The sequence below is a fragment of the Natator depressus genome, chromosome 8, assembly GCF_965152275.1.
Source record: "Natator depressus isolate rNatDep1 chromosome 8, rNatDep2.hap1, whole genome shotgun sequence".
Classification (NCBI taxonomy): Eukaryota; Metazoa; Chordata; order Testudines; family Cheloniidae; genus Natator; species Natator depressus.
In genome coordinates this window covers 73,592,312-73,602,387 of record NC_134241.1, presented here as the reverse complement: position 1 = coordinate 73,602,387, position 10,076 = coordinate 73,592,312, and the positions used below count along the sequence as shown (strand labels likewise).

The following is a 10,076-nucleotide window of genomic DNA, read 5'->3' as shown; positions in this document are numbered from 1 at the left end:
GTCAACTGCTGGAAATGGCCCACCTAGATCATCACTACAAAAGGTCCCCCCCCTGCTGGTAATAGCTCACCTTACCTGATCACTCTGGTTACAGTGTGTATGGTAACACCCATTGCTTCACGTTCTCTGTGTATATAAATCTCCCCACTGTATTTTCCACTCCATGCATCCCACGAAGTGAGCTGTAGCTCAGGAAAGCTTATGCTCAAATAAAGCTGTTCAGCTAAGCAAGGCCATTGGCAAGTGGGCCGCGGCCATTCCTCGGAGCCGGAACCTTCCTCGGCACTCACGGCTCCGGCGTGCGCTTTCTCTGCCTCCCAGGAGGGGGCACCAACTTCCGTTCGCGCCCCTGGAGTGCACGGCGGCCCTCTCTCGCGGCGACGACTCCCTCCGCCTCGTCGGCCAGGCTAGGTGCTGCGGCTGCGCAGTGGGCACGGCCTTTTCCCCCAGTGCTACGGGCTGTGGACGTTGCGCGGAGCGGCCCCCGGCCTAAGCCGAGACGGGACAGAACCTGGCGCAATGGTCAGTACCGCGCACCAGGGGCCCAGCACGGGTAGGGGGGATACGGGCTGGTGCCCCCGCGGCCGCTGCAGCCTCCAGCGCGGTCCCCGCCGGCCCGATGGACTCTGATTGGGGAGGCGCCCGGGCCCGGCTGCAGCAGCTTCCAGCGTGGCCTAATGGCCGCCCCCGCCGCCCGGGCCCGCTGCTGCCGGGACAGGGCCGGCGGCTCCCCGGGGACAGTAGCCGCTGGCATGGGCCTCGCACAGCGCCTCAGCTGCTGGCTCCTCAGGCCCGTGCCTGCCCCCCTCAGACCCGCTTCGGTTCCTTGTCATCGCCCCTTCTCCGCCCGCGCCGGTCTCCGGGCTGGAGGGAGCGGCGGGCGGGGTGTCTCCGCCATGTGTCTCCGAGTGCGGCCGGCGCTGTGCGGTGGGGAGCGCCGGCCCTGTCTGCGGGGCTCCGCATGGCAGCCCGGAGACGCGCATGCATGGCCCTGGTCTAGCGTATGGCCAGGCTGTGCTCGGCGCTGCCTCTAGCTGCGAGTGAGACGGAGGGGTGGGGGGAGCGGAGCAGGTCACGGGGTGTTTCTGGTTTATATCAGGTGGGGGGGGAGGGGGAAGCAAAGCACTTGCTTTTCGGTCTCTCTGGGTTGCTGTGAAAATGCGCCGTGCCCTCTCTAGCAACTGGCTGTTGGCGTCAAATTTGGCAGCGCCTGTTTCATATCAATAGTCTTTTCCCCTCGTTGCCACAGGTGGGCTTTGATGCGAATGTGCCAGCTTAGTGTGGTCAGTGATAAGTAGTGGAGACTGGTTGGAAGTTTTGTTATCATGTTGACATTAAAGCTGCTAATTGTCTTTTTGACACTATTATCTGGCTCAAAAGGTTACAGAGCCTGTTTGATTGTGAAAGTAATTATGATTACATGGTAATTGATTAAATTTGTTTATTTGGGTAACATAGTTTTAAGAAGCATCTAATTAATGAATATGTATACATCTAATGAGCCTCTGCTGTATTTCTCTACATAAATCCACATGAAATAAGACAATAAGATGTGCCTTAAGTTAGAATTTGAAGGTTCCTTTCCTCTCTTCCCTTGGGATAACGTCTGATTTTTTAATGTGTTTAGTCTAAGAAAACACTGTATATCCTAGCTTTTCAACCCCTCCTCCTGTCCCACAGACACTTTTTAATTCAGGACAGCCATAACTAGACTTCTTGGTGCTGTGGTAATTATGTCCAGTTGTAATTATGTTCTCTTTGTTCAAGGGGTTTGTGAAAGTTGTCAAGAATAAGGCCTACTTCAAGAGGTACCAAGTAAAATTCAGGAGAAGGAGAGGTACAGTTAATTTTTCCATAGCTCAAAGTAAACTATATTGATGTATGTCCTTGTTGTTTGTTTCTCATGTCCATACTAAAACTATTGTCTTTTCAGAGGGAAAGACTGATTATTATGCCCGTAAGCGTTTGGTGATTCAAGATAAAAACAAGTATAACACCCCTAAATACAGGATGATAGTACGCGTTACCAACAGAGATATTATCTGCCAGGTAAGGATTTCTTTGCTTACTTGGCTATACAAAGCACTGTCTTTTTTATCTTTACACTAAGGAGGGAAAAAAGCAACTCTGCATTCTAAGGCCTGGTCTAACCACAGTTTTTGTAGTGGTATAGCAATGTGTGTTAGGAGTGTGATTTTTTCATTCTAGATAAAGCATTGCAGTTATATCATGGATGCAGTTATACAGGTATAAATGTGCTTATTCCCAGATGGGGAATAAGCTCTATGGTGCAAATACAGTTGAACTCATGTAACTGCATCCACACTCAGAGGCAGTTCAAACCCTCACTGCTGAATCAGAAATGAAGAGGTTTTCTTAATTTTGAGTGCTAGTTTTCAGTTCAGAATGAGGTGCACTGTGAGCTATCCCCATCTTCCATAGGCAGAAAGAAGCAAGAGTGACCATGTGGTCTTGACAGCTAGATCCTGCTCCTTCACTGTTGTGGGGTCTCCTCACCCCCAAAGATTCTGTTGGCTCCAGAAGCAAATGTGCTTTTAACAGCTTGTCCATAAAATCCTGAATCATAGGATTTTAGTTGGGGATTGGTCCTGCCTTGAGCAGGGGGTTGGACTAAATGACCTCCTGAGGTCCCTTCCAACCCTGATATTCTATGATTCTATGACACCTTTTGAATTCTGTGTGAATAGACTTTCCTTGTCTGTGCAAATAGGACACTTTAAACTTGGAAACTTCATATAGGTTGTTTTTATAGTCCTTAATGAAGACTATATCACAGTCCAAGTTTGTAGAAACCAGGACAACAGATAACTGCAATAAAAAAGTAGACTATCTACAAATGCTGCACATATCCCTTAGTCCTCTTCAAGTTTTTAAAAACATTTTCCTTCCTCTTGCTGTCTGAAAGTACCACACAACTAGGGGAAATATCTGAATGCAGATGAATGGTGAAGTTGACTATATGTAATTGCTGTCAAATACACAAAGGTGAAACTAAGAAAATAACTGTTGTTGTCATCTTAACTATTGTAATAGTAGGGGGCGGGGCTCAGATAGAAGTGCCTGTTTCTATTTGTCAGTTTAGCTCTGATGCAACAGAAAAAGCAGTATTGAGGCTGCATTATCACACAGCTGTACTTCAACTCTACTTTTTTTAAACTTTTTAAATTTTGAGGTTTACTTTTAAACCTTTCATCATCATGTCTTAAATGAGGAAAGATGAAGAATTTAGATCTAAACTTGTGTATTCCAAACGTGCATGTGGAGGTCTTGCAGTACTCCCATTGACTTTAGTAGGATTTCCACATGCAGACGGGAGGCAGGTTGAGCCCACGATATTATAACCAGTGTGAAAACACTAACGTTTATTTTGTTGTCAGATTGCATATGCCAGGATCGAAGGCGATATGATAGTCTGTGCTGCCTACTCTCATGAGCTGCCAAAGTATGGTGTGAAAGTGGGTTTGACCAATTATGCTGCAGCCTATTGTACGGGCCTGCTGCTGGCCCGCAGGGTATGTACCCACTAAACTTATATCTAAATGTCAAAGGGCTTACTTCAGTAGATGGGCAGAAAATAAAGGAGTCTGTCTTACAAAACAGAGGGTTCCACTTATGTATGTACCACTGAATTATTTGGAATTGTGTTCTAAATATTTATTTTAAAAAACCCTGAATTTGTAGATTGATTTGATTGCCCCAGTGTGGCTGTCTGATAAACATGGGTGGGCTGAAGTATGCACAGATTTATTTAGTGGTTGCTGTTAAAACCTTCTGAAGATAAGATTAGTATGCACTATTACTGAGAAAGCACCAGTGTAGAATACCTGGGTACTGCCACAAATACAGAACCAAGTTTTATTACGATTGTCTTGCAACATGAAAACACTTCCTTTTGGTTCTTAAATCAAAGAACCTAAATGTGGAGAGAACTCTGGAGGAAGACATACTTACACTGTACTGTTCCTGTTACAGCTTTTGAACAAATTTGGCCTTGATAAGATTTATGAAGGCCAAGTTGAAGTGACTGGTGATGAATATAATGTGGAAAGTGTGGATGGACAGCCTGGTGCTTTTACATGCTACCTGGATGCAGGTCTTGCCAGAACTACCACTGGAAACAAAGTCTTCGGTGCGCTAAAGGGCGCAGTGGATGGTGGCCTGTCCATCCCTCATAGGTAACTTAATCTCAGATAAATTGGTCAAAAGGGAGACTTCACATCTTTGTATGCATTGTAGTGATATTTTAACTTCACCTTAGGTTAGTTAAATTCAGTGTGGAGTGACCCTGTTAATGTGGTAACTAGGTTTAATCCAAGTTGTATTTACTTGTTTCAGTAGATGTTATTGACATTCCTTCCAAGGACTCTTGAAGTTAAGGGAGATAGATTAATGCTTATTTAGAGGTTACTAAAATACAGCAGTATAATTAGCTTCTACTTTGAGTATCTAGTGACTGCAGTTAAACAGAGTAAACACTTCTTACTGTTCATCGTGCCATAGAAACAATTTGTAGTAAAGTGTAATTCTTTTTAAATCTGTCTTAACTCCTATTGTTGGACTTTTTATTTTGAGAAACTACGTACACCAGGTTCAAAATGATCATTGGCCTTAGGCCCTCTATACAACTATTAGTGGAAACTTGGGCCAGAATCTAAAATCTATCTACAGTGGTGGCACACGTTTCTGTGTAGAAGTCCTGGCAACCTCTGCTTTAAGCTAAAATCAGTGAACGATCATGACTCAAGGTTGTTGTCTGCATTACCTAATTCTGATGTTTGTTGATTGCTTCTATGAATGCAGGTGTGAAAAATAGTCTGCAAACAGTCGCTGGGATAAGTTAATGGAAAAGGGGAAAGTTCAGTGTTGCTGCTTTCTTTTTTAGGCTGTCAGCCTTCTGTCTGCTCTTTAACTTGGCTGCTATATGATGATACCCCAGTGACTGAGCAGTCTGTAGTTGGTCCTCGGTCTGTGTATGATGTATGTCATTGTTTCAAGACGGGACTGATGGCAGCTGAGGATGTCAATTTGCAAGTTGATTTCTTAACTTTGTTTAGAGAAAGCATAATCTGTCAGCTGGTTTAAATTCTTTTTCGTTGGTCATGCTTTCCAGCTACCTGTAGAGGAGCTATATTGTATCAGTCACTTGAGACTTGTAGAATGCAGTCTCTGAATCTTAAAGAACTTCTTAAACCAACTTGGATTAGGTGATGTAAGATTCTAACCACTAACGTATAACTCGTGTTTCATAGTACCAAACGTTTCCCTGGTTATGACTCGGAAAGCAAAGAATTTAATGCAGAGGTTCATCGCACACACATCATGGGTCAGAATGTTGCAGGTTACATGCGTTACCTGATGGAGGAGGATGAAGATGCTTACAAAAAACAGTTCTCCCAGTATATAAAGAACAATGTAACACCTGACATGGTAAGACATTGTTTGTCTGTAAATTAATTGCATATTAGTAGTGGCACTAAAAGATAATGTCTTGTTTAAAACTTATGCTAGTAATGCAAATACTTTGTAAAATAGGAAAGTGGGCCATATAGATGGCATATTATCAGACCAGAGTGGTACTTCCAATGCCAAGCCTCTGCAAACCTAGCGATATGATTCTTGAAAGTTGGACACGTTTCCTGAACCAACAGCTGGTAATGAAGGCCAAATATATGACCTCTCTTGTCATACTACATGCTTCATTCACCAAAAAGATGCTAAAGGTGTGACCTGCTATCAAAAAGCTTAACAGCTTGTTAAATGTGTTGCTTGACAAATATCAGACCAAGGAACTATCTACTCCTTTCCATGACACTGTGTTCTACCAGAATAATTTGTTACCCTTCCTCCAACTAACTCTTCCTTGCCAATGGTTTCTTGCCTGTCCTACTCTTATGTTGTTTACTTGTTTCCCTGTCACTCCTGATTCTCTGAGAACCTTCTGTTTGTATCACTTGAAAAAGCTGATTAAATAGCAGTACAATGTGAGAACACTATATATAGCCCCTTACTTGTTAATTTTTAGGTATTATGTTGGTTTCTTGTAAATCATTTTGTCTTAACGTCTTGTCTTAAAATAACTCCAACTAAATTTTAGTGTACTAAATATTTAAGAAATTCCATGAAAATTACAGTGAAACTTTGGCATTTATAATCTTAACGTCTATATTCTCTGAAGCAGTTTATGCAGTTTATATTGCCATGAATTGTGTAGTCAAGTCTTCTTCTTACAGTAAGAACTCTTTCTTATTGCCCATACACTAGATAGGCTAAAGAGCTGTAAGCTTTCAAAATCCTTTCAGGGCTGACCAACGTACAAATTTTTACTGAAATAACTTTGGCTATGTCTACATAGCTGGACCTGTGCCACTGTACGGTCCCCTGTATGGCCACTCTGTGCCGGCAGGAGAGAGCTCTTCTGCTGGTATAATTAAACCACCCCCAACGAGGGTGGTAGCTGTGCCAGTGGGAGACGCTTTCCCGCCAACATAGCACTGTCCACACTGGCACTAATCTGCATTAAAGACTACTAATGGTACACTTCCATGTGTGCAGTTGCCAGGAATATACTGCAGTCGTGAAGGGAGGGGAAATGTCCCTGAGATGTGGTTTAGATGCATTCCATGTTTAAAGAGAACCTCTATATTAGACAAGAAAACTTACCTAAAGCAGTCAGAATTGTTCCTTAGTAGTGGCTAAGTCTAGTGCATAGAGCACTTCATGGGAAGTTGTGGCCCTGGGTTCTATTCCTGCCTGTACCACTGGTATGCTGTGTGGTCTTGAGCAAATCACTACTGTTCTGTGCCTCAGTTAGCCCATCTATAAAATAGGGATAAAGAGGTTAACCTCCTTTTAAAGCACTTTGAAATCTGCCACTGAAAAGTGCTATTTAAGAACTAGGAATTTGTATTTCCAAATTTGCTAAGATGGAGGTTCTCTGTTTAGAGATGGGCTTTAGTGCAGCTATTGTCTATTTCCCTTATCGCCCACAACTAAGTGATTTCTGATGGGATCACCCAACACCTAATTGATAAATTCATCAGTTGCATGGCTTAAGAATTAGGGACCCAGACTCTGCCATTCTCTCACCCTTGCATTAAAAATAAAATTTCTATCTTTATTGAGCCACAGCTGTACAAAACACTACCACTATTGTGAAAAATTGCATGTTTTTTTGTTCAGATTACTTCATTTACACATGGCCATTGTTGTAAATCACTAGCTTGAACTGAAACCTGACTAAATGTTCCCTCAGACATGTACAGTCTTTTGGAGAAACTGGCATGACTTGAGTTTTCCTCCTTTGCCTGGGGCATACTAAACATTCCGGTTTCATTTAGAGAACTTCCTGAGCTAGGTCTTAATTTAGGTTGAGGAAGGAGACATTTTGCAAAAGCGATGCACATAACATGGATAGACTTCAGAGAAGGGGTGATCTAGTGTTTAGGATGCTTGTCCTGGATTTCATGAAACTCTGATGCAAATCTCTGTTCCGCTGTAGACTTCTTGTGACCTTGGCCAACTAACTTAGTCTCTCTTTGCCTCTGTTCACTGCCTGCCACAGGTTTTGTGAGGTGCTCATACTATGCTATAGTAACTGGTAGGACCATCTAAGCACCATAGATAGAGACCAATGAGACTCTCCCCTGTAAAGAGAAGGTTTCTTGGGATTCCAAAGCTAACCATGCTCTTAGCTGAAGGATGACTTTTTTTGTGGTAAAGTCCTATCTCCAGGGCACAAGAGTGCACTTCTGGTTAAAGGGTGGCATTTGATGTCAGCAGCATTTCTAGAACTTAAGCTAGGTTGCAGAAGAAAGTTTCTAGTGTGAAATCTGTAGTGCATGTCTGTGCACAATTCCTGTGGGTGTCGCAGGCTTATTGTCTTTCTAAGGCGCTCCTTTGAACTGAATCTTAGGCTTTGTCTACACTGGCACTTTTGTTGCTCAGGGATGTGAAAAAAGACTCCCGGATGACAAGTTTTAGCAATGAAAAGTGTTGGGATGGGCAGCACTTCGTCGGTGGGAGCCACATTCCGGCGACGAAGCTGCTGCCCCTTGTTGGATGTGGTTTTTATTTGTCGGGGGAGAACACTCTCCCGGCAACAAAGAGCGATCACACAGCGCACCTTACAACACTGCTGTGCTGCTGTAAGGTACGCAGTGTAGACATAGCCTTGCTCTGTCTTAAGTTACTTCTAAGTTCTTCTTTCTGGGAAGAAGACTTAGCACTTTAGGGGGCTGTGTTCTGTTCCCAGTCTGGTTTAGCCCTCTCTGTAGGACTGTTACAGATGTTGAGAGATCACATTTGACGTCAGACAGTATTCCTTCTCTACTCACTGGTATGTTCTTGGCAGTGGGATAGCTCCCAACTTGTATGCATTGAGTGAAGTTCTAACATTCATGACTATGGACTACATTGTATTTCTTGCAGATGGAGGAAATGTATAAAAAAGCCCATGCTGGTATACGGGAGAATCCAGTCCATGAAAAGAAACCCAAGAGAGAAGTCAAAAAGAAGAGGTAAAATTTTTCGTTCTTTGAGTTAGATATGCCTGTTACAAAGCAAATTTCTGGAGCTGTGGCATTAATGTTAATTAATTCCTCCAGTCCCTGTTTAGTGTTAAAACTAACTGGATGTTTCAGAAATGATCTAGGGCAGGGGTTCTCAAACTTCTTTGCACCGTGACCACCTTCTGACAACAAAGTTACTACATGATCCTGGGGGAGGGCTGGAGCCTGAGCCCCGCTGCCCTGAGTGGGGAGAGCGGGGGCTGGAGCATGAGCCCTGCCACCCTGGGTCAGGGGAAGAGGTGGCCACAGCCCAAGCCCCATTGCCCTGGGTGGGGGTGGAGCTCGGACTTCAGCTTCAGCCCTGGGTCCCAGCAAGTCTAAGGCTGGCTCTGGTGACCCCATTAGGGATCCTGACCCACAGTTTGAGAACCGCTGATCTAGGAACATAACTGGTATACGGCATCAGACTGGTGGTCCATCTAGCCTAGTCACCTGTTGGACAGTGCTGCCACCACACATCTTAGAATTATTTCCCTTGGTTGTAAACTGGATACTATAGTGAAAAACATGGTGCACTTGATGTGACCAAACCTTGTTGTGATATACCAACTAATCCATTGCCTCGACCACTGAAAGAGTGCTATAGAAAGTACTCTCTGAAACACTATTTCCTAGGCATAATAATATAAATCTCACACTCATTCCTTATGGTCATGTAACTCCTGGTGTTCTGGCACTTAGATTTACTATTACTGCCATGTGTATTTATACCGTGTTTGCATTGCAGATGGAACCGTCCTAAGTTGTCCCTTGCCCAGAAGAAAGATCGTGTTGCTCAGAAGAAGGCTAGCTTCCTTCGGGCCCAGGAACGTACAGCTGATAGCTAAGATATCTTCCACAATTTTCTATGAAGACTTTGATGAGTACAATAAACTTATTGAACCAGCAACTGTGTAGCATTGGCTTATTGACATTTGATCTAAAGATGCTTTATCTAAATGAAAGTCCAAACAAACTGTCTGAAAAAGAGGCTTACAAAATATTCTACAGCATTAGAACCATGATGACTGACTTCAAGGTAACTTAGTATGTCTAAGGATCCAACTTACTGTATTTCACAGATCACTGGATAATGTTGTAAAGTTTCATTTTGTCACCTATTGACTTCCTCACCCTGTGAATTTTTGGCACTGGCTCTATTTCTCAGTACACTACCTTTGTCTAGTTCTACTGGAGTTTTAGCTTTATCCATTGGAAATGGAAAGTAAGATGAGATTTTTTTAAATACAGTTTGCCAACAAGTCATAGGCATTGGTGAGTCTAGATAACAGCCAAAAGAAAATTAGTGTTAATTAAATGGGTTTATGTATGTACATGATTATCCATTCCTCCTAACTAAGAATGTATACTTCACAGGAGACACTGATTGCCACTATTAACTGCACACATATGGCTGCGCAAGTCAGAAACCGTGCCTCTGTCTCCTCTTTGTTGCCCCAGCGAGGCTGTGGTCTGGTCCTTTAAGAACCTGCTGTACTCTTAGTGCTG

General features: G+C 43.5%; 1 protein-coding gene and 1 non-coding gene across 3 annotated transcripts; both read left to right on the top strand.

The window, feature by feature from the left end:
• The first annotated feature begins 455 nt into the window (after positions 1–455).
• RPL5 (ribosomal protein L5) lies at positions 456–9,474 on the top strand. 2 transcript variants are annotated; one of them, XM_074961332.1, is made up of 8 exons: positions 456–522; positions 1,768–1,837; positions 1,934–2,049; positions 3,399–3,533; positions 3,994–4,196; positions 5,271–5,448; positions 8,449–8,537; positions 9,316–9,474. In XM_074961332.1, the coding sequence occupies exons 1-8, from the start codon at positions 520–522 to the stop codon at positions 9,413–9,415; spliced, it is 894 nt and encodes a 297-aa protein (XP_074817433.1). In that variant the 5' UTR covers positions 456–519; the 3' UTR covers positions 9,416–9,474. The 2 variants fall into 2 exon arrangements, with proteins under 2 accessions (XP_074817433.1, XP_074817432.1); XM_074961331.1 differs by lacking the exon at positions 456–522 and having other exon boundaries at positions 1,750–1,837.
• On the top strand, positions 4,938–5,033 carry LOC141993074 (small nucleolar RNA SNORD21). Its single transcript, XR_012640767.1, has one exon. It is a non-coding gene; the product is annotated as a small nucleolar RNA SNORD21 (small nucleolar RNA).
• Positions 9,475–10,076: the final 602 nt, after the last annotated feature.